This window comes from Cardiocondyla obscurior, linkage group LG07 (genome assembly GCF_019399895.1).
Source record: "Cardiocondyla obscurior isolate alpha-2009 linkage group LG07, Cobs3.1, whole genome shotgun sequence".
Taxonomy (NCBI): domain Eukaryota; kingdom Metazoa; phylum Arthropoda; class Insecta; order Hymenoptera; family Formicidae; genus Cardiocondyla; species Cardiocondyla obscurior.
This window is the reverse complement of record NC_091870.1, coordinates 3,403,295-3,426,377: the sequence shown is the minus strand read 5'-3', so window position 1 is coordinate 3,426,377 and position 23,083 is coordinate 3,403,295. Positions and strand designations below refer to the sequence as shown.

At 42.0% G+C, this 23,083-nt stretch overlaps 4 protein-coding genes across 10 annotated transcripts in view; 2 read left to right on the top strand and 2 right to left on the bottom strand.

The window, feature by feature from the left end:
* Positions 1–164: 164 nt before the first annotated feature.
* Positions 165–3,676, bottom strand: LOC139103924 (zinc finger protein 420). Of its 3 annotated transcripts, none has more exons than XM_070659068.1 (3): positions 3,529–3,676; positions 3,325–3,460; positions 165–3,196 (listed from the first exon to the last, which is right to left on the bottom strand). In XM_070659068.1, exon 3 carries the CDS (start codon positions 3,192–3,194, stop codon positions 399–401), a length of 2,796 nt encoding a protein of 931 aa, XP_070515169.1. In that variant the 5' UTR covers positions 3,195–3,196; positions 3,325–3,460; positions 3,529–3,676; the 3' UTR covers positions 165–398. The 3 variants fall into 3 exon arrangements, with proteins under 3 accessions (XP_070515169.1, XP_070515171.1, XP_070515170.1); XM_070659070.1 differs by having other exon boundaries at positions 3,549–3,676; XM_070659069.1 differs by lacking the exon at positions 3,529–3,676 and having other exon boundaries at positions 3,325–3,487.
* A 289-nt stretch (positions 3,677–3,965) lies between these two features.
* On the top strand, positions 3,966–5,939 carry LOC139103956 (dehydrogenase/reductase SDR family protein 7-like). Its single transcript, XM_070659149.1, has 7 exons — positions 3,966–4,173; positions 4,246–4,455; positions 4,556–4,699; positions 4,768–4,987; positions 5,048–5,132; positions 5,209–5,369; positions 5,491–5,939. Exons 2-7 carry the CDS (start codon positions 4,297–4,299, stop codon positions 5,688–5,690), a joined length of 969 nt encoding a protein of 322 aa, XP_070515250.1. The 5' UTR covers positions 3,966–4,173; positions 4,246–4,296; the 3' UTR covers positions 5,691–5,939.
* Pmi (Transmembrane protein Pmi) lies at positions 5,923–9,460 on the bottom strand. 3 transcript variants are annotated; one of them, XR_011545974.1, is made up of 4 exons: positions 9,336–9,460; positions 8,451–8,668; positions 7,948–8,286; positions 5,923–6,731 (listed from the first exon to the last, which is right to left on the bottom strand). XR_011545974.1 is itself a non-coding variant. In XM_070659154.1 (3 exons), the coding sequence occupies exons 1-3, from the start codon at positions 9,398–9,400 to the stop codon at positions 8,000–8,002; spliced, it is 570 nt and encodes a 189-aa protein (XP_070515255.1). In that variant the 5' UTR covers positions 9,401–9,460; the 3' UTR covers positions 6,783–7,999. The 3 variants fall into 3 exon arrangements, 1 of the variants encoding a protein (XP_070515255.1); XR_011545973.1 differs by lacking the exon at positions 5,923–6,731 and adding an exon at positions 6,783–7,782 and having other exon boundaries at positions 9,336–9,459; XM_070659154.1 differs by lacking the exon at positions 5,923–6,731 and having other exon boundaries at positions 6,783–8,286.
* Positions 9,461–11,285: 1,825 nt separating this feature from the next.
* Osp (myosin phosphatase Rho interacting protein outspread) overlaps positions 11,286–23,083 on the top strand; it is a 156,512-nt gene continuing 144,714 nt past the window's right edge. For 2 of the 3 annotated variants that reach the window (XM_070659058.1, XM_070659057.1), the window contains exon 1: positions 11,288–12,243. In XM_070659058.1, coding sequence (XP_070515159.1) covers positions 12,100–12,243 — 144 coding nt within the window. In that variant the 5' untranslated portion in view covers positions 11,288–12,099. Of the gene's footprint in view, positions 12,244–23,083 lie in introns of all 3 variants that reach the window. The other variant, XM_070659056.1, reaches the window with a different exon arrangement.

Below are 23,083 nucleotides of genomic sequence, written 5' to 3'. Positions count from 1 at the left end.
TTATCTGTGTGATTAAAAATAAAATATTTCAATTTAAAAAATAACGTAAAGCCTAATTGCAACACGATCAAATTTAATAAATACATTTAACTTGCGTAATTAACTAACATGTATCGTATATGCATTGGAATTGCAAATTAAATTTCTGTACATCAATTGTGCAATTTATGTACATTAATTTTATATTAGAATCAATATTTTGTTGACTTGTACACACATCTTGCCAGAAATATGACTTACTTCGAATATTACTTATATGTTAATGAACTTTGTGCAATTTAAGTCACTGGTAAAGGATTATTTCACTCATTATTTATGTATTCAGTATTTTCTACAGTCACATTTAGAGCATGTGAATTATCACAAGCAATATGCAAACGGCAAAATAAAAGTGGTAATTATATGTGTATTTTAATGTGCTCTTTCAACATAGTTTTGCCATCAAACTTCTCCTCACAGATGCCACAAATGAAGTCGTCCTCGACGTCACTGTCGTGCTGATACTGTTCAATAACGTGCGACGTTTCATCCTGTATTAAAGAATCCTGCTGGTCCTGAATATGCTTTTCCTCAACCACCATATCCATAGGTATGTCTACGTTACTTATTTCTACGATCTGACTGGAATAATTCTCGTGGTCCTGCGGGTTTGGTATCGCCAGAACGGGCAACGACTCGTTCTGCTTCGAGATTATATTTAAAGTATTGTTCTCCTTAGGGGACTCAATCAAGTGCATCGCGGCCATATCGTTTTGCCCGATTGTTTCTTCGAGGGTATCATCCACGGATTCTGCGGATACAATGTGCGCCGCGTCATTCTGTTTGTCCATAGCAATTAAATTGAGATCCCTTTGATCTTGTTCCATTTGAAGCACCTGAATGTTCTCCGATTCTTTGCCGTCCACGATGAACCGTATGTTGCTGTGCTTGAGCTCGGATATCGCTATGAAACCGTCGCTACGTTTTTCCGTAGTAACTACAACGAACTCACTGTTTTGCTTCTCGTTTAGCACTTCCATTTCGTCCGATTTATCGACCGTATCTGTGATAGACAACAAGGCCTCGTGTTCTTCTGATTTTGGAATAAAATCTAAGTTTTGCTTCGTTTGTGCGTTTGTGCTGCACTTATACTTTTTCTTCGATGGCTTCGACTTCGGAGGGGCGTCGCTGTTAGTTTTCGCTTTCGCTTCAGCTATCATTTGATCCGAATGCTTGACGATGTGCGCGCAAAGTTCATCGCGATCTTGATTCATAGCACCGCAGAGCGGACACTGATACGGTGGATTGCACGCTTCCGTCTCGTTTTTTCCTGCTGCATGGACCCATCGAACATGTTCGCGCAAAACTACCTTCTGATTAAAAGCCCTTGAGCACAGTGGACATACATGTGGCCTCTCACCCGTGTGAATCCGCTCGTGTTTCCTCAAAGTTCCGCCGTCCCGAAATGCTTTCCAACAAAACTTGCAACCATACGGCCGTTCCCCAGTATGCGTACGATTGTGTATTAGGTATCCTTGGCGAGATGAAAACGTCTTCGAGCAGGTATCACATTGAAAATGAGCCGGACTTCCGGCGTGCGTTCTACTATGCTCCCAAAGGCCTTGCCGTGACACAAAGCTCTTCCCGCATTCCGCGCAAGTAAACGGCGAATCTCCCGGATGCGCGGACAATCTGTGTTCATCCAGCTCGTTCTGCTTTTCGAATTGCAAGCCGCAAACCTCGCATGAGTGAGTTTTCTTGCGATGAATCCACTGGTGGCGAAACATCTTCTGCTTGGTCGTGAATTTCTTTCCGCATTCCGAGCAAGCGTGCTTGCCCCATTTATTGTTAGGCACGCCTTGCTCAATATTTTTCTGCATTATTTTTTTGGCGCATGTAGTCTGGTGGGTCGCTAAATGATTACCGTCTTGAAATTGTTTGTCACAGTACTCGCACTCGATTGGCATATTCCAATTCGAGGAGTGAATCTTTTCGTGAGATGCTAGGGCGGTCGACCGCGAAAATCTGATCCCGCAAAACTTGCACGTGTACTGTTTACTGTTGTTTGCTTCAGTTTCGTCGTAATCTCTTTTACTTTCATTATTATATCTGTAAAGCGTCTCTACTTTCACTATTCCGTCAGGAGTGTTAAATGAATTTATAGTTATATCGTACTGTTGAGTGTTATTTACTGAGTCGTTGATATTGTTCTGCTCGGCGTATTCGGTGAATTGCGTCACTTCACCATTGGGCATTACTGTAAATTCTTGCAGTGTATCCATCTTGACGTCCTGATGATTTGATATTGCGGTAACTATTGTTTGCTCGTTATTAAAGTTGTACGACGAGACCGGCCATTGAACTTGACATACATCGTAATTCTGCACCGACTGGACAGATGAAGATGGTATTTGAGTAGCGTTTTGCGAATCGGACGTGTTTTCCGACCATTTTTTAAAGGTTTCTGCTGACTGAGGCATATTATTACTCTGTGACTGCATGATGGCTCGTCCCGCGACATACGTGTGTATCTTCATGTGATTTGATAAGCTAGAAGGCCTCTGGAAATCTGAGCCGCAGATTGTACATTTGTGCGGCCGCTCGACATGATGCATATGTGCTTGTAGTGTATGTGCTTGCAAACTGCTTTTAGAGCGAAACAGATTGCCACATGTTCTACATGCATGAGGACGATCCACTTGATGGCAAACCATATGATTATTCAAATCGATTTTTCTCTCAAATCTCTCGCCACAAGTGGTACAAGAGAGCTTAGGTGTTGACTGACACACAGACTGATGCTTGACCATTTCTTCTTGGGTAAAAAGATTCTTGCAGACTGGGCAGCTGATTTTTTTATCCTCAAAGCATGGGTACATACCACCTAGTTGACGCAAAGCTTCTACAGCCATGGATTCATCGTCGCCTGACGTATACTGTTGCTGTTCCTCTTGCTTGATGTATATCACATGATTATCCTCTTCCTCTTCATCTTCTTGTTCAACAAGAATTTTAGCAGTATCCTGCAACTCTGAAATATCAACATTGCCGGTACTGTCAACTGTAACTTCCGTAAGGCCTTCTTGGAGAACACACTCATCTACGGGCTCGCATATCTCCTCGTGGGAGATTATGTTCTCCTCGATAACATCTTGCACGTCGGTGAGAGGAAACGTTACGTACTGCTCTCCCTCGTGGGCTTCCATCTCGCTCATTACTTAAGCACCGGCAACATATACAAACAAGATATTAAAGCGGTGTATTGTAAACGTGTACAGCAATGCTCAAATCAACCTAGTTTCACCTTAAGTTAGATCTTTTAGGTTAAGTTGGATTCAATCATACCTGATCGTGGCACATTTTTATTTGGTCTATTAGGCTACCTCGTAATGCGTTATGATTACCCTGCACGATTTGTAGCCGCCGAATAATATATATCACCTTTTTCGTGACTGTGCAGGGATAAGCTTCGATTCTGGCTCTGTGTGGAAAGATATATTTAAGATATGCGATTTACCATATGGTTTACAAGGGTGCACGTGAGCTTACAGCGATATGAAGATGCGTACGATGTGCGAAGAATAGAATTAGTTAAGTCATCTGGATCTAGATGATTCAATTAACACTACACCTGCGATGATACTACGAGGTTATTTGCACAGTAGTGCCCCGTATCGAGCACTGTTTGAAGCGCGATATTGAACAGCTCTTCGATAGAGCTTTCGATTACTTCTAAATAAATAAATAAATAAAATCAGTATCTGGTAACAAAAATTATCGTATCTGATTGTTCAAGATTAATTAAAGATAAAACATACCGTAAACGAAGAAAATAATTTTTTTGAAATAATTATCTTTCTGTAATAATTAATTTTATTTTAATATGCTTCTTGTTTTAAGTTTGAATAAAAGTTATGAAAAGAATATCTAAAAGATAATTATAAAAGAGGCAAATTTCAGATATTTTTAGCTCTACACTTTATTTCACATGTTTATTTTTTTTCTGTAACGCTGATAGAGAGAGAAATAGAGATAAGAGTGTAGAAAGTACAACTGAAACGAATAAGCTTTTATTACAAAAAGCAGCTGACTGATAGTATTTATATTTGATGATGCATAGTTTCAAAGGTTATACCTCACGAGTGATACAACGATAATGTTCAATCAAAGTGTTTGTAATAATTCATTTTCATGGTAAGTAGAATAAACATTAATTAAACCTATAATTAATAATAAATATAATTAATCGTATTGAATACTGTATAGGTGAATCGTTAATTCTGTCAGTAATCCGTATTTGATCGAACTTGCATTTAAATGAAAACAATGAAACGAGAGGAGGAAACTTTAGCGGGATGGAATATCATATGGTGGTTATTTAAATTATTCGGACTTCCAATTACTCTTCCTTGGCTCATTTACCATTTTTATGATATTATGCAACAAAAGCGAAAAAAAACCGCTCTTGGCAACAAGGTAATGTAGTATCAAGCTTTTTTAATAGCTTTTATTACAAACACTAAAGTATCTCTCTAGATTTTAATATCTCTTTAAATGTATTTGTGATATATTTTAGGTTGTGATGATAACTGGTGCTAGTTCTGGCTTAGGAGAAGCTCTAGCACATACATTCTACAGTGTGGGCTGCAGAATTATTTTGGTATCTCGTAGAAAAAAGGAGTTGGAGAGAGTAAAGAATGATTTAATGAATACTCATCAAGTATGTAATATGATACTTATTTTGGTATGTGCAAACATATTGATTATTTATTCTGTACTTTTTTTTAGACTGTTCCAACTTATCCACCTGTCATTTTAGAGCTAGATTTAACTGAAATCAATAACTTGAAAGATGAAGTAATTAAAGCTATAATGATACATGGCCGAATCGATATTTTAATTAATAATGCTGGCATTTCATATAGAGGAGAAGTTATTGATACAAACGTTGATGTGGATATAAAAGTTATGCTGTCAAATTATTTCTCTCAGGTTGCATTAAGCAAAAGTAAGTATATCAATTAAGAAATTGACTGCAACAGACTCATCATTTGTTATTGATTTGCAGTTGTTCTTCCATATATGATAGAGCAACAATCTGGTCATATTATTGGCGTAAGTAGTGTGCAAGGGAGAATTGCTATTCCATTTAGGCAAGTATTTGATTAAAAATTCATATGTAATTTTTTAAATGCAAATTATTGCTGAACTACTTACTCATTTTTATAGATCTGCATATGCCGCGTCTAAACACGCGCTACAAGCTTGGTACGATACAGCCAGAGCAGAACTGTCTGACAAAAACATAAAATTTACTGTTGTTAGTCCAGGATATATTAAAACAGCTCTTTCTTTAAATGCAGTAACAGGAGATGGACAGGTTTATGGAGGTTTGTAATTATGTTTTTATTTAATATTTTAATATTTATTTAATATAATTTAATTTACTAAAGTACTAAATTATTTTATTTCTCTTTATATGTGATTTTAATACCTGCCATTTTGTTATAGTAATGGACAAAGCAACCGCAAGTGGTTTTGAACCAAAGTATGTAGCAGAATGCATCTTAAAATCTGTATTAAAGCAAGAAAAGGACGTTATTATTTCACCGTTTACTCCAAAATGTGCTATAGTACTTAGAGTCTTGTTTCCTTCACTTTATTTCTGGATTATGCAAAAACGTGCGAGAAAATTAGAACGGGATAATTAATATCGTTTTGATTAAATCTTACATTGTTAAGTTATAAATAAAATGATAGTTTTATGTTGCGGGTTCATATACGTATATTTTATATAAAAAAATATTTTAAAGAATATATAATTTAACAAAGTACAATTATATTATTAAAAATATTTAATTTTTTAGAATAATTTTATATAACTTCCAGGTTATATTCTAACTTTATATATTTGTATAGCAAGGGAATAATTGTTAAATAAAATACACTATTCAAAAGTATATTTTATTTGTATCGTAGTCACTTTCTGACTAGCAGAGTATCTTTACATTATGTACATATTATTACTATGAATTTGTAATTGAAAGTAACGCTGAAGTGTTTAGATGTTATGCTATCTATCTCTTGATACAAGGCTCATAAAATTAAAGAAAACATTTTAACATTTTTATATCTTACATAATAAAGTTCTCAATTGTAGTACCCATATTAAAACATTTAAACGTAATTTAAAGATAAAGCATAGTATGTACGTATGTCATTAAATATAGTTGTAATAAAAATATGTAACTTTTTTTTTTTTTTTTACAAGAATGATAGATAGCACATCTATTTATTCAATGTACTATTCAATGTGTTATTAAAATTATCATTTTTTTATTGTTAACATTTTATTTAATTTTCTCTATTTATTCATGTGGTATAAACTTACTTAAAATATAACAATTTTAATAAGACCTGAAAAAATATGTCTACCGTAATAAAATCTGAATTGTTATGACAGCTTCAGCCATTCCAATATTATATTCCCGTATAGTGATCACATTGTCATATGCCTTTCATAAGTTTATTATTTATAGTCTTTACTTTAATCTATCTAAATAGATTATGGAAAGAAATATGATAAAAATTCATAAAATATAAAATATAAATGTGATATTAAACGTAACTTCTCAAGTTATTACATGTTTATATTAATCACTACATATTTATGTAATCATTATATAATCGGTTGGTACGTAGTTACATCGTACATAAATATAAAATGCAACTACAACACTTGAGGAGGCATACTGAAAAGAAGAAAAAAAAAAAAAAATTAACATGCATGAAATAAAACTTAATTGCCTTTTTTATTTTAGTAGTCATTAGTTTATTCTGTGCAATGGACTTTTTTTTTATTATTTCAATTTATTAGTTTAATATATTTAAAGAAATTATATTTAGTAAATTCTTACGCTTCATGTACAAAATATAATTTTCAGAACGAAATCCACGTGTATGGATTTCCAGATGATAATCTCTTAAATTTTGTGCTATACTCATTATATAACGATGTAACGATATTTTAAAATAGAATAAAGTATATCTGTTATCATGTTAAGATTGATTTGTAATTTCTACAGTAATGTTCAAAATTATGTACATTTTTTATTTTTTGAGCCCTTGTGTCGATGTATGTACATATACGTACATACAAACGAGAATACGTTTCATTTATATGACCATTTTTTTTTTTTTTTTTTTTTTTTATATATATCACGCGAAGGATTTTATAATATAATGTATAGAATTTTATTTTTTGTTAAACATTTATAGGAATGTTTGCGACGACATCTTCTATTTTATGGGATTGATGCAAATCAGTTTTATACACGCATTTATCATGAAAAAAATATCTTATTCTATATATTTATGAATAAAATAATAAAATCTAAAATTACATCAAATTTTATGGTCAACGTTGCTTTCCGACATCATACTAGTTCAACATAGATTGTTCTGTTAGGTGAGAAAATCTAGGCGGTATACCCTTTGACATATCATACGTATTGTATTCTCTCTCTATCTATGCTATTTACAGTCTAAAAATACATAATGCTAAATCCATATGTACCATTGTGAATTTAATCATTCTAAGAACACTTATGTCAATATTTCTTTTTCTTCATTACCAAGACTGCGCGTATATAGTTTTTCCAACTTTGCAATAGTTACTTTTGAAAATTTTGTCACAGTACAAAATATAACGATCTCAAATTATACGCCAATGTGAAAATTCGCATAAAATCTGGCTCTTTATTTGCGTTTATGTGGTTTAGTCATCACATAAGCAGCATTCACCTGCGAGGTAGTATCAAAAATTGTTATAAATGAATTGTCAAATTGAGAGAATACTTTGTGTTATAATATACCATGGCATGAGAATAAACGGGTTTGTATGTTCCTTTCAATACAAGGAATTCTGTAGGCCTACTGTGTTATGAAACTCGACATCATGTAGCCTACCTTATCGTTTCATTCTGGTTTATGTCAAAACCAGTGGCAGTAATAATTTTTTTCACTTAAACGCCTGGTACACTCTCCAGGCTGTGATACCGAGTGCTGCCAATGTAATAGTCGTGTGAAGAATTCGTCTTCTTTTATCATCTTTCCTTACAAGAAACGTTGGAGACGACGGACCTAGAACAGCTAATAGTTCAACGTGCGGTAATTTGCTCGTATCGGTTTCTACTTGGTATTGGCAGCAGGGATCAAATTGCCAAGAGACTGTATATAATCCGCAGGTTATAACTGACGTAAAACCTAATGGACCACAAATATATGGCCGATCGCCCCAAAGTAGTCCTGAAACGGACATTATAAAATATTATTAAATATTAATTGTTTTTATTTCTGTAAGATAACATTTTATTTTGCTCGTATGTAATTTATCTTAATAAATTAATAAATAAGCTATACATACGTAATTCGGTATGTATAACAAACTTTTACTTATAAATGAAATAAACCTGTGGCAATCGCAGCAAGACCCGACAATGCGGCAGTCTTGTGAAGACAATTTCCTACCGCTATCCATCTAGAGGTTTCATCACCTAATTTCGAAGGTTCGATAACAATTAAGCTGCATTCTGATTCTAGTGCTCTCTCTAACTCGTATTCAAATGTCTCATGAGCATTTTCACTGTCGTACACTTCCCTAATAATAGCAACATTTGAGGATTCATCCCTAGAAAAACAGAAATGTGGCTTAAATTAGCGTTCAATTATTGTTCCCCGCGCGCTGCGCATATAATTGCTGCATATTCATCGCAGGGATCAACAGCGGAGAATCCGATCTCTTCGAGATTCAGTTTTCTTAGGTGTTATGTAAGACATCGATTACGCTCGATCGACGCAGGGATTTGTTTTGGTCGCGCACCGACGTCTTCCCGGCGGAATTAAAACCGAAGGCACGGGCTCGACCGCGGCATGAAGGGGCTCGATAGCGATCTGAAATCATGGGCGAGGACAGGGGACACGTATATACGCGTGCACGCGTTAAAGACTCGAGAAAGAACGGCAGGGAAAGTGACAGGAACCGATGCGAGCCGCTCAAGGTAGACGCGACGAATCGAAGTCGCTGCTAAAAATGTCTACCCCGCCCGGCCAGATCGCGTTCGCCGTCGTCGCGGAGGCCAAAGGTTCGATGGTCCACGAAGCGTCCGGAGTCACGCAGAGTTTCGGGAAATTTATCGAGGGATACGTTCGCCGTGTGCCGCGCTTTGAGGTTAACTCCATTGCGATGGCGAGGGAGAGATCGCTTCGTCGAGGACGCGCTTTAGACAATTTTCCTTGCGCCCCGGGGCGTCGGGACGCCGCGGGAAAGACGCACGGGAACGGTTTTATCTACGAACCTGTCACTAGCTTCATCTACCATCTTCGCCGTCGATCCCGCAGGTACTGAAACGACAGTCTGCATCGGACCGGAAGAAAAAACATGACTCGCCGAACCGGACGGAAAAATCAGCTGACGAGCGCCGCGGGCGCGAGAGCGAGAGCGCGCGCGTACGTTGCGAGCGTGACTCGGGTGGTTTCGACGGTTTTGAATAATCTGCCGGACGGTGACGGTGTCGCAGCAAACGGACTCCGAAGTGGCACGTATACTATTATAATTTATTTTCTGCTGCGTTTTTCTGCGGAGGTTGTCTTTATCGCGGAGCGTCGGGCTAGGCAGAGACATTATAATACTTGCGGCATAATCGTGAGCACAAGTTTGATTTCGATGACTGATATACGCGTATAATTTGACGACTAGAATTTTTCAGACGAAACAATTGATAGACTTTTTGATGCTCAGAAGAGAAATTAAACAAAAAGCGATCGGTTGTACAGATATTTTTTAATTGGCTCGGTTGGAAATTTGATTTTGTCGAGATATTTGCATGACGGTTTTCATTGTTCTGTAAATATCGTAAATTGTGTTAAGTTACGAAGAAAAGTGAAAAAAATATGAATTTACGTAATCGTGTTTGATTGTTCGAGGTTGGTAGAAATGTCGTCGATTCGAATAGCGTTACGTCATTTTAAGAAAAAATTAATTGATTGGTCACGCCATCTTAAGCCGCCATGTCGTCTCGCGTCTTCGCTACGCCATATTTGAATATTTCGGACGCACGAAGAAGTCAACCGTCGTCTATCGTCGAGGGTGCATCGCGTTCCGTTTCCTCGAAACTTTATCGCTTCTCACGCGAGCCCGTCCCAGCGGAGAAGCTCTGTAAGTCTACTTTTTTGCATTTCCTATCGTTCGGCATCGAGCAGAATCCGCGGAACGCAATCGGGAATGGAGTAAAGACACGAAGCGCGCGGCAAGGTACCGAGCGTAACGATACATGACCAATCCATTTGTCGCGTTCGTACTTCTCGCGCGTTCCGCGTTTTAGGCGTGAGACGAAATGCGCGTAGGTGCTACAAAAAATAGGGTGGTCAGCGGGAAAACAGAGTATAGGAGGCCGAAAAGAGTTCATCGAGGGATCGGCGACAATTCATTTTGGGTTATTTCATGGGCGCGGAAACCGCGGGAAGGGGCTCGGCCGTGGACGGTTGGGACTATTGAGGAGGATTAGCGCGAAGTTCGTCGTAATTCGGGTGATTTCACCAGGATGTCGCTACGAGCGACTTTTGGACCGTGTTGCGGAGGACTTGTTCGCGGTTGCGCGTAGCAAGAGGGCAACGGGGTGTACCACGGTCAGCCGGGCGAGATACTAGAGGCGCTGGCCGGGAAGCGCGCGGATAGAATTAAACGGAACGAGATCGCAGATGGACGTTCGCGCGCGGAGTGCTCTTTGCTGTGACGTGCCGTGATCCCGCGTCGTCGCGTGCGGTGTCGCGCCGCGCCGCCGTCGTCCTTCTCGCGACGGTGTTACCGCCCGGGAAGACTCTACCGCGATTGACGCTCGTCCGGGCGATCGCGCGTCCGCGTCGAAGCTCCACGTTCGAGCTCGCCGAGATTCCGTCCTGAGGCTCGGGACGTACGCCGCAGTCTCGAGAGCGTCGTGAAGTGCGTCGCGAAGTGTGCACCGCGAGTGTTCGCCGCGCCTCGCGTCCATCGCGGAGAACGTCGGTGGTACACGTGCGTTCTGCGTCTGCGCGCGGCGCGACATGTTTTCGAATGCCCGCGGAGGGCAGTCGGCAGCGGTGGACTCGCACGACCATCGGCGGCAAGAGCGTATTCGGAGTGACGGAGTAAATCCACGTGCTCCGCGGGAGTGTCGGGCGAGCGGTAACGTAGGCGGCCGAGGGCAACGGGGAGCGAGAGGCGAGGTCGCACGGCCGCCGCGCCGCGTCGATCGAAGGAGGATACGTGCGAGAGAGGGCGCACGGCGGTAAGTGTGTGAGTTACGCGCCTCCCAAGTGCGGCGGGTGGGGGCAGGCGAGGCGAGTGTTTCGACCGGATTGCATCGCGCTGACAGTCGACGAGGAGTGTGTTGTATGCGCGGGTGTGCATATACGCGGCTGCGTTGCGCTCGCCTCGCGGGTGAGAGCCGTGCGAGCGATCGTAAACACGCAACGTGCACGCGACGTAAACGAACGTCGCCGAGAAGAGGACTACCCGGTGGAGGACTGCGACGCTGAGCGAGTCTCCGCGAGACGAGAAGGTACTCTCTCCTGTCCGTGCGAGGATCTCGTACCCATCGATACCGTGATTACGCTCTTGACTACGGAATCATCGGAGAGCGTCAACGTATACGAACGTACTAGGAGGCCCCGTCTCGCCGGTGAGATCCGGCGGACGAGTGACATTTCTCGGGGCGAACAGCTGGCCCGGAATCTCGGAGTATCGTCGGCGCGTCAACGACCTCGGGACCCCGTCCACGATCCCGTAAAGGAGCTTCCGTCGAGTGGCGCGGCGCGTTATCGGTGCGGGAGATCGCGCGGCGCGTTAATCGAGACACTTGGTCCAAGGACCGTTTGCGGGTGACTCCGGGGACAAGGTAAAAGTGACCCTCGCGCTAGTGTGACGCCGGGGATAAACATTTCCTGGAGGCACCGGTCCCCAGGAACGGAACCGACGCGGAGGAAGCGACCGAGCGGACCAGGATCGAGCGAGGACAAAAACGACAGAAAGGACGAGGGATGTTGTGCTTCGGCTGCGTCCGCGGCTAATTCGCACGTGTCGTGATGTCGGGTGGCACGGCGGGCGGCGTCCGCGGCACCGGCGCCGAGTGCAGGAAGTTCGCGCCGAACATATTCAACAAGAGCAAGTGCAGCAGCTGCTTCAAGCAGAAGGAGGAGCACAGCGCGGAGGCTCTGGAATGCAACAGGGTGAGTTTGCTTGACGTACTCTTGCCATCTTCGTCCCGCGCTCGTGGCCCACCTCCTCGCTCTTTTCGGCTCTCTCGCGCTCCCGTCTCCTGTCTCTCTTTCTCTCGCTTACGTAACAACGTATACGCGTTACAGTCATCGAACGTTAGACCGAGCGACCTGCGTTTAACGAAACAGTTGAGAGCGCGATTTCGTGGTTCGACAGAGAAAAAGACAGAGATAGAGAGAGAGAGAAAAAGAGCGAGCTAAAAAAATTTTTACAAGTTTATTTTTACGTTATTAACAGCTGAACTTGATCGATAAATTTAGTAGCTACGGTATAAATTAAGAATTTTTATTTTTCCGTAAGATATAGGGTCTCGAAGATTTTTTTTTTACTTACAATTTTTCGTCCGGGTTTATCTCGCAATGTTAATCTACCGCAGTGTCGATCCTAAATTAATTAATTACATATAAATTGCTTCGCTAGATATGTTCTTTAACGTCAGAAAAACGCGCGTTTTAAGATACTCGATAAATGCTTCTCTGTTTCTCTTCGTATCGTTCTTTCGATGTGATCTCCGATCTTCTTGTTTTTTCCTCTCTCTCTCTCTCTCTCTTTTCCGCGCTTGGGTGCCCGACTCGCTTCCCTCTCGCTCACCCTCGAATTCCTTCTCGGGATCGAGAATGAGCGGAGACGAGGAACCGTAGGTCCTGCCTGTCGGTGTCAGGACGCCCGATATTATGTAAGATCCGTCGCTCGCGAGTCGCGAAAACGCCGTTCGATCCTTCGCCTCGTTAACTTCCGGCCTCGTTAACGTTCGCCTAAGCCGTCGCGCTAAATCTCTCCGGGCAAGCTCGCGGCAAGTAAATATGACGGTTTCGTTCGACCACAGTGTCGCGCGATTCGTATTGTTACGCAACGAGACGCAGTATCGTGCACGAAGGCCGAAACAAATAAACATTGCGGCATTGAAACTAGATATGGAGGCTTCAGGCGGAATGACGATTGCGAAATCTCCGTGCGAATTTTGCGCCGCGCGATCACTATTTTCAACGATCGTGTCGAGAGTCACTTGCCCCGCGTTACGTACGCTCTTTTTTTCTTTTTCTTTTTTTTTTTTCTTCCTCCCTCGCGGCGGTTTAATATTTAGACCGCTTTCGATCTCGCGTTACTTCGTAAACCCGCGTTTTTTTACGACGGTTAATCATACGCGTATAACGAGCGACAATTACGCGGCAATTTAGGGGCACATCTTAAGTAAGCGTATTATAAAATCTGGCGTGTTAAAAGAAATTGCTTGAGAGCAAAAGAAATATTCTTTCGTGGCCGGCCTGCCGAGATACGTCGGCGCATGTGAATTCCATACCGCGCATACGTAAAAGAATCGGCGAGCCCTTTTAACCGTACACGAATCAAGTGGCGTCGAGTGAAACTCATGCAGAAATGTTATAATTTAGAACCCTCGGGGATCGTATGTAAAGTTAAAATTTAATTTTTTTTTCTTTTTTTTAAGTATTATTATTATTATCGCACGTATTACTCTCGTTACGCACGCACTGTGTAATCAGGAACGAAAGTATATTAACGTCCGCAATACGTTACACGCCTCGTGGAGATCTAAATATTTGATCTAGCCCCGCGGAACGGAGTAAAAATACTTAAGGATAGTCTTGCTTCTTTAATTTGAGAGTGCGTGCGTGGTATCGCTGCGTCACGATCGAGAAATACAAATACATCTCCCGATGGCGAGTGCACGTCAGATCGAGAAAGGAATCTTTATAGTCCTGCTTTTTTCGTCTCGTATAATTTTTATTTACGGCCGGATCTTTAGCGATCGGCGAACCGCTTCGTGAAAATCATGGAGGAAAGAGAGGGAGAGAAAGAAAGAGAGAGAGAGAGGGAGGGAAATGTAATAAGAACGTTAAAAAGTCAACTCGCGCTATATGGTATCAAGGATAGAAGGGGATCATGATAGCAGAATCGTCGTCGCTTCGTGAGTGCATATATTTTTTCCGTACGCGAAATCGCTTTTTTATTACACCCGGTCGCTTTACCGTTCGTTTTAATGCTCCATTAATTGTCGAAGTTAATTGTGCTATCTTTTAACTAAAGTTATAATGACGCAGGCGGCAGTCGTTTGCGCAAAATTACACTTTTGGTACGTCTGCGTAATATAAATTCGAATCTCTTTTTTTTAATTCTTATTCAATAATTTTATATTGATAATTTTACAGTCCGAGTACTGTATTAAAAAAAAAAAATTATTATTACTTTGTATTTACTTTATATTTATTATATTAATAAAATTTAGCGTAGACAAGATTGAAATCAATCTAACATTTTTTTTCTTTTTTTTTTCTTCTCCCAAGCTCTCCGAAATTTTCCATTTAACCGCAAAATTCGCGCGACTTTTGATACATACGGGTAAGTCGAGGCTCAACCGTTATTCCGTCAATGTGGTTAGTGTGGTATGTAGTTTAGTCTCGCGATGGATTATCATTTTTGCATATTTCAGAATAAAATTGGCGAATTAAATTTGTTCGCGCGCGTTCAGCGTTCGCCGATACACGGCTGTTTATCCCCGGTCCTCGCGCCGTTGCGAAATTTCGGAATGTCGGCCTTGCGACCTGTTCTCGGTGCATTCCAGCCATCTCTTCCTCCAGCACCCCTAAGAGAGAAGAAGGCCCCCTCCGAGAGTTGTTGGCCTGTCGGCTTTCGCGTGGATGCGGTATCTCTGTATCGGTTTATTCTCCCCGTCTCGCTTCCCACCTTTCACGCAGGGCTACCTCTCTTCTTTTCTCCCGCGCGTAACCGCAAATAACGTATGCATATACGCGTCGCGATATGCATATACCTTTACCCGTAGTCCTTCCCGCTGAAGCTAGAGTTTCGGTAACCACGATAGATAGAAAGGGGAGAGGAGAAGCCCGGTGCCCCGTTTCGGTGTCGTACCGTATTTTATTCGCCGATCCGAAACTCCGTGAAATTATGTAAAAGAGTCGGCGTGATTCTCGACGGTAGGAAGGAGAGGTAAAAGAGGCGAGGATAGGTTTTCACTCGTCTCGGAGAAGATACCTTCGTACCTACGCGTATATCTCATTCGTATATATCGTAAGATCTGACTTCAGCGGGCAGCGCGAGAATATACAATCGTACCGCACGATAGAAAACACAATTAACAAAAGAAATCGGTCTTATTACGCGTGCATGTACGTTCTTGTTCTTGACTAAAGAAACCCTTGGGCCATGCTCGCTCGTGACCGGCCATTATCGGCGCGCAACTTGGTATTTTCAGAGTCCGATTACTTCTTCGTGAGCGCCTTCGTAAGTGCTTTCGAGAAATAATTTCCTGGGGTGAGAGAGCTTGAGACGCGCGCGGCTGGGATGTACCTTAAATTTTGATCCGGTGAAACGATTCCGAGACGTCTTACGGTACCTTCCTTCGGGCTTCTTCTGCGGGCTTTCGCGAATATCTTCTCTTGCTATCAAGTTCCTTTTCGAATACTTTTTTTTTTATATACGATAATATGCACGTAGACATCTACTTTAAACTCTTAATAATTTCATACTCGCGACAAGTTTTAATTGAAAGTTATTGCGTTGTATATTTAATTTGGAGCTATTACTCTCCTTCGAGATTATGTTTATTAACTCGCTACCATAAAGTAAAATCTGGCTGCGGCCCGCGTTTTAAAAGAATACACGGACGATTAATTATGGCGTTGCGCTTTGCCGGGTTAATACGGTCGGGTTAATCGCCGTCATTTCGTCCGATCTTTGAACTCTGCGCTCGAAAAATTGTGTTTTTATATAACACACGCAACAACCTTGTTTTCCAATTTAGTAAGCCTGTGGCATTCGTGACTCGATCGAACGCACGCACACGGTACTTAATTAACAGCGGTTACGATCGTGGAGAAATTCCGGATTCCCCCGATTGGATTGACGGCAATTAACGCGCGCTATTACACAACTCGACGTCAGTGGCGTGTCGGTGGCAACTTTTTTTTTTTTTTTTCTCTCTTTCCTCGATCTTCCCTTTATCTGTTTTGTCTCGTTGATGAGATCTCGCCGCGACCGATATCTATCGCCCGAACGACGAACCGATGCCGATTTAATAGCTCAGAATGGAATTTCACCTTCTAATAAAATCGGACGGCCGGGCCCCCGCTTTTAGCGATTAGCGTGCTGAGATAACTCCTACGCCGGAGTCACGTGAAATGGAAAAACCATTAATTATCGTCAATCGAGTCACGAGCATTATCGCCGCGCGCACGTTCGCGCGCGTGTATAATTTTTTTTCTTTTTTTTTCTGTTTTTTTTTTTGCTGTCTCCGGCCATTGTGTAGCGCGAAAATGATTGTGCGCCACGTTAAAAGGGATAAATATTATACTCATCAATTATGAAAATGAAACTTTCGATACGCCAGGAGATACGGAACAGTGCGCGTGTATTTTTTAAAACTGGACGCGTGAAAGTACTCTATATACTACATTTTTCTCGTGGCGGCGTGTTTATCATTAATATATTTTTACCTTGCTTATTGCAAAGTCTTTATTATAAAAAAACACCTCGTTCGCGCGGCGTAAACAGGTAAAGAGGGTCGCGCGAATTAACATTCCAGTAAGTGGCCGAGCTTAGTCCTCGGCTTATTGTTCGCGTATTTTTACGCGTAATCAGGTTTCCATTTCGGTCCGAGAGGGACAGAAACTTTTCTTCCCCGTGGAGAATAATTTTCGCCGCGAGGTTCTTTATTCCCTCGAATGGATAATTAGTAATTAAATGTAAAACAAAAAGCTCTCTTTGTCACGGTTTAATATTGTTGAGAGGATATTTTGTGCGGTAATAGAGTCAAATATTTATCTTAGTTACCTTAATTAGAGTCAAATAAAATATCGATACTATGCGGCTGCCGCGACCTTTAAGAAAATCGCAGCCTGCCTGAAAGACAGGTAAAACGAATTAAAGGATAGTGGGTGGGCCATTCATTTCAGTTCGTATCTTTGCGCGAGATTGTAATAAACGGCTTACGCGTAAATGACCATTCACGATGGCGATTTATTGTCCGATGGACGGGCGATAGACGTTATCAGTTGCACTGCGTAGATACGAGGTCTCGATATAGTATTCTGAATTGTTGACGCGACGTTATCTTGATTTCTAGTGTTTGTTTCTAGTATCTGAGACGTTTCTCTCGCATTTTCCTTCTCGAACGCCTAACTTAGTTTTTCTTTCTTCGAAGTTTTGAATTTCGTACAGAAGCGCGCTCGCAAAATTATTGCCCGTAAACGCGGAGGGGACGATTGTTATTGAGAAGTCGTATTTTTAAATGCACGACATTATAAATTGAGTAAGAGAGATATTCAGTGATTCGACACGACTCGAAACATTCCTCACGATATTTACGATTTCATGATTATATCTACGTACACGTACAATACGTACCGTACGAGATAGCGCGGATATATTCGCGTGCTCGCTGAATATAAATTTCTCTTCAAAAGAGTCTGCTTTTGTCATGACCACCAGAAATTATTAATACAAACGATAAAGATCTCTCGTGGTACTTGCCTCGCAGAAAATATCGCCGTGTTGAACAATGTCGAAAAGAAATTTTACTTATCGATAATCTCTTTTAACATTATCTTATTTTACATATATGTATATTTAATTCCTTCCGCGCATAACACGGTACGAAAAAACGTTTGTTTAATATTTATTTTATTTTATTTTATTTTTTATTAACAATCTCTGGAATTAAATATGCGAAGTACCGAGTATTTATCCGGGATTCTTTTACCACGGCGAACTTTATCTGGCACGTAGATCACGATCCGCCGAAAGGCTTCCTGCGAAGAGTAACTGTTAAAATTTGTAAACGTGGATATTTAAGTACGAAGTGCACGTTTCGCAAAGTGTGCGTTATCGTAATCGAGATACATAGGCTTGAATTGTTACGCGCGTAATAGTTGCCGCTGCAAATTTATATGGTGTTAAAATCACACGGTTTCGAGCTTCGGGGAGGCATCGGTATGCAATCGTTACGATAAGAACTTTTTGGCTTGCCGACGGTCACCGGGAACGTTTTGTCGAACAAAATAAAAAAAAAAAAAAAAAAAAAGAAGAAGAAGAAGAAAAAAAATATCGCGGCGTAAAACTTGAATTTTAAGTCGCAATTTTAAACAGTTTAATATAGCACCGATTACTTCGTACTTTATTCCCGCGTTGGGTCGAAACTTCATCCGTTCCGCTTGCACAGTCCTATCCATTGTTAGCCGCATATTTAGTTGGCTCACGACGACGTAAGCTATGAACAAAGTACTGTTATGTCCCGTGGTATATATGTATATAATATATATATGACGTATCGCTCGCCTGATCTCGATATTTATTTCTCGCCTTCGGAAACTGCGGCTTTGAGAGCCGTTTAATTTATAAGCGGAAACACTGCGGCGGCGATAAAGCAAATATCTTTATGTACGCAGCTCATTTTACATCGGGATGCAAGGGCGCGATAAATCGCTATTACTTAGGCATAAGCCGCCCTATCGGTCTTTTTTTTTTTTCATCAGGCTGCGCCTTCGTTCACCCCTTATCCATTCCCCTTGACAATTATCGATGTGCATATACCATAACGCGGTAGCAGATACTTTTATTTAAATCGCATTAAATTAAATAATCATACGAATTAACGACGACTCGATTGATCGCGAAGATATTTTACGTTTCAGTAATTCTTTTTTTCTTTTTTAAAAATTAAATTTCTTACAACGTTTATTCTCCCTTTTTAACGGAAAGACGATTCTTGCGATTTTGATCGGCGACGGAACCGAGAGTGACCGTCGCTATTCTTAACGTGCCATTGCAAAAAGGCAGAAAGTTGCAAAGACGGATAACCAGTTGTAACGGTACGATACGTACAGCAGAAAAGGCAGGAGAGAAAGAGAGAGAGAGAGAGAGAGAGAGGAGCCCTGTCGCGATGACGCTAAATGAAATTGCCTGTAGATTGTTCCTAGTGAATGGAGGCAGTGACGATGAGGTGGGCCGCTGCCTTACGGTGCATTCATCCTCGATCGGATAGCCCCCGGCCGATTAATCGAGTTCGGGACGGGAAAGAGAGAGAAAGAGAGGCGCATTCTCCTTCTTTCCGTCGAATCGCAGCTTTTTCCTCGCGCAACCTTCGCCGGCTTCGTCCATAGAAGCCGTTGTACGCGCCTCTACCTTTATAAGGGCTTCATTGAAAACTTGGACGCGCGGGATCGATCTTCCAGCAGCCGTCGACGCGATCTTACGCGTTAGGTTTTTCTGCCGATCGCCGGAAAAGACTTATTGTTAGTGTTTCGTCGGAAATAGCTTTGGGGCTTGTAATCGCGGGAACTCTCCTAAGAATTAAAGAAGCTCGCCTTTTGAAACTCGGCTGGCATTTATCGAGCGCCAGATAAATTGACAAGCGAACGAAAGACATATCTCGCTTTAGAAAGAGAAAAAAAAAAAAGAAAATAGCCGGCATCCTTTCTTTAAGCTCCGTTCGCAATCTTCTTCTTTCGTAATCTGCGCTAAATCTATATTTATAATTGGGAGGCTGTTTCTGCGCCACCGTGTATATTTAATAAGAGCGTTGTAAACAATTACTCGGAGATCTCACCGGCGTAATCACCTGTCAGGACGCGAGAAAAATACGCCACTATCGTCGACGAGACTACGTCGGGTATCATTAATTTCAATGAGCGATAAAGCCTTCGCCGCTCTTATTGAGCTCCGTTCGAGCGTTATCTCGCCTGAAAGCCACCCATATTCGCTCGTAGACCATTTAACCGGAGGTTGATGAATCGAATCCAATTTTATCGGCCGCATCCAAACCAAATGTCCAAGAAATATGAGAGATACAATTATGAAACCTATCCGTCAAGTTTTTGTTAAGACAACACCGGCACAATTTCTGAATACTTTTCGCCATTAGACGTTCGAGTGATTTATACATTTATTTCTGCACGTTTATCGCATACGCACTGAATACTATCGTTGTATCTTTTTTTTTTTTTTTTTTTTTTTTTTGCGGCGCGACATAATAATTCTTATGACGAAAGTCTAAAAATATATATCTAGCCGATAACTCCGACGTATTTACAGCTTCAGTTAAACGCTGAATTTTAAATATACCCCGCGATTAATTGTCCGCCAATTGGAATATCGTGAGTCTTTATGTTCGTCTAATATTCGAGGTATTTTTTTTTCTTTTCTTTTCTCTCCGTCATCTTTCTGCCGTGAGTTTGAAATCAAGGAAACGACCGGCGCGCGTTGTTTCTCCGCGAAATCACGAAAGTTCCGAGAAAATCTGTGCGTCTGGTTGAATGAGCGATCCACGGCGCGCCGGTCGGACTTTACATTTACGGAGTTTCTCTTAACGAGAAATTCTCGTTCTCGGTAGCGCGCGATTTCCGCGTACTTACGTCTTTGGAGAGTATCGGCAATGTGGCAGGGGGATACTCGCCTGACCGTCGCTTTTGCCCGGAGTGATGAGTTTCTTCTTGCTCCACCCGAGAAACCTCGTCTATGATTCCCAGCCCCGACCCGGGATATCCTTCTCTCAAATTACAGGCCCCATACTCGGGGCCGATACTCGATCGTTTTTCCGCGGACGGATCGCCATCGGAGATTAGAAAAGATATCCGGGCGCGTTCGCGCCGCGAGAGGAAACGAGAAAGCGGCGGCCGTAGAGGAGAACTCTTTTTTTTTTTTTTTTTCCGAAGTGCGCGCGTCTTTGTGGACGCCAGTGACATCAAATTAACTTCTAACTTTCTACCTCCGCGTTGTCTCGCCGTCGATGTCACGACGATTGCGCGCGGTGATCTTCCGAGCGGTTCATTTTGAAAAGTGTGCCGCACTTTCCCGCAATTTGTTCGACGATAAAAATCACGGTTTCGATTCGTTGTCTCATCTGTGATATAATCAGCGTGTAATTGAAATAATTTTTACGCCGCGAACAGCCTTCATATAATATTTTATCTGCGTGCAAATCGAAAGCTACCAACGCGCCAACCGCTGAAACACCAGAACGGGCAATCTTTATTTCGTATACGTTTAATATTTTACTAATTATCGTTGCGTTTTCATCATTGCGGCATAACGCGCGATGAATTTCACGTAGGTCTAATAATAATACTCTCGAGAACATAATACCCGACTAGAAAAGTTCCTTTCTTTTTTTTTTTTTTTTTTGTTTCTTTTTCTCTCTCTCTTTTTTTCACGCGTACGCGCGAGAGCGGCCGCGTCGCAGCTTCCGCTCGTGTTGTTCTCGCGCCGCGGTGATATGCGTTGCGCAACGTATAGAAAAAGCATTAGAAGAGACAAAAACTTAATACTCTTCGTCATCCATCTTTTCGACGAGGCTTATAAACGAACGTCTCGCGTTCAGGATCGCGCGCTAAGGCGTCCTTTAGAGAGGAGGGAAGCTGAGATGATGGATGGTGGGGCCGTGAAGAAAATGAAACGGCCGGAGAGCTGTTTGCCGCTCTTCGGGCGACATCCTCTTCGGGATCAGCGTGATATTTTGTCTTCTCTTTCGCGTCGTCGTCACCACCACAGCCACCACCGCTATCAACTATTTATCCTCTCTCAGCGTTCGTCCTCGTGCTGACCACCTCGTGCAATTAGCCTCACGGCCACGGCAAGGACATCCACTTCGTGATAGGCTAAACACAAGTCGGGCTGCTCTATGAGATATTGCTTACCGATCTGAGAGTAGGGCCCGTTGAAATCGGACGGATAATTTGCGATCGTTACGACCGTGCGGTCATTAGACCGGCTGTCGTCCCGCGCCTCGTTTCGGCAGATAAAACTTTATTTTCACATTTGGTAGCTCGATTATCTCTGATCTAGTTTGTCAGTTTTTTTTGTCAGTTTTTTTTTATTCGCCGCAAAATTCAGCAATTTAGTTACGATACTGCGTTATAAGTCTCGATAATTAGTTTATTTGATGCTAATTAGTCCAGATCTTAAACGTATTGTCCTTAGCTTGCGTTATATTTAATGAACGGTCTTTGCAGTCGGGATAATTTCTTGCGTTTCTTTACAATTGATGTAACAGCCGCGGGCTGCCTCGTATAATCGCATGTTTATGCCTAGCGCGATTGGATAACTCATCTCATCAGGTGGGAGTTGCCGCAACTGTATGCATGCGTTGTGTACGCGAGTACCGATTTATAAGTCGATCAAGTTCGATGCGGTGCGGCGCGCGGATGATTATCTGCAATCGAGTCGGCATAACATACTGCCAGATCTTGTTCTCTCGGTGCCTCGTTCTCTCTCTCTCTTTCTTTCTCTCTCTCGCTCCTTCGTAGTCACGATATTTTGCGCATGCAGCGTCTTAAACGCGACATCTAAGACGGCAGCTCATCGCTGTATCTTTACCGAAAGTTCTCTGAAAAATCTGAATCTATCGTCGCGATAGCTATCCGTTCTAAACTTTTTTTTTTCTTTTTTACTTTTTTCACGGTTACCTAATTTTCTTCTACCGCTCGCATTCCTCGCGGTTTATCTATTACGATCTCGCGTTCGGAGCGTTTCGCGGTATCGCGTACCATACGATGTTCGACCTCTCTCCGTGCGCCGATTCCACCGCGTGTCTTCGACCTCGTTCCTAAGGCTTCCTCGTCCATCGTCGCGAACCCGGGGGAGACCCGACTTGACGATAGGTCACTCCGCGCAGATTGTAAGAGCCCGGCGTGTACGTATGTACCACCGGGCGTATCCCTCTCACGGGCAGGTCTCAGATCTTATCTGACCTTGCCGTTGGTGCATAAGCGATTTATAAATAATGTATGGACCGTTTATTTATACGGGCGCGCGCGGACACAC

Coding starts and splice junctions, on each gene's coding strand:
- LOC139103924 (XM_070659068.1), bottom strand. CDS start 3,194: ATGAGCGAGATGGAAGCCCACGAGGGAGAGCAGTACGTAACGTTTCCT.
- LOC139103956 (XM_070659149.1), top strand. CDS start 4,297: ATGAAAACAATGAAACGAGAGGAGGAAACTTTAGCGGGATGGAATATC. Junction 4,456..4,555: donor AAACCGCTCTTGGCAACAAG/GTAATGTAGTAT, acceptor GATATATTTTAG/GTTGTGATGATAACTGGTGC. Junction 4,988..5,047: donor TCAGGTTGCATTAAGCAAAA/GTAAGTATATCA, acceptor ATTGATTTGCAG/TTGTTCTTCCATATATGATA.
- Pmi (XM_070659154.1), bottom strand. CDS start 9,400: ATGCAGACTGTCGTTTCAGTACCTGCGGGATCGACGGCGAAGATGGTA. Junction 8,669..9,335: donor GTAGATGAAGCTAGTGACAG/GTTCGTAGATAA, acceptor CTGTTTTTCTAG/GGATGAATCCTCAAATGTTG. Junction 8,287..8,450: donor TCTTGCTGCGATTGCCACAG/GTTTATTTCATT, acceptor TGTCCGTTTCAG/GACTACTTTGGGGCGATCGG.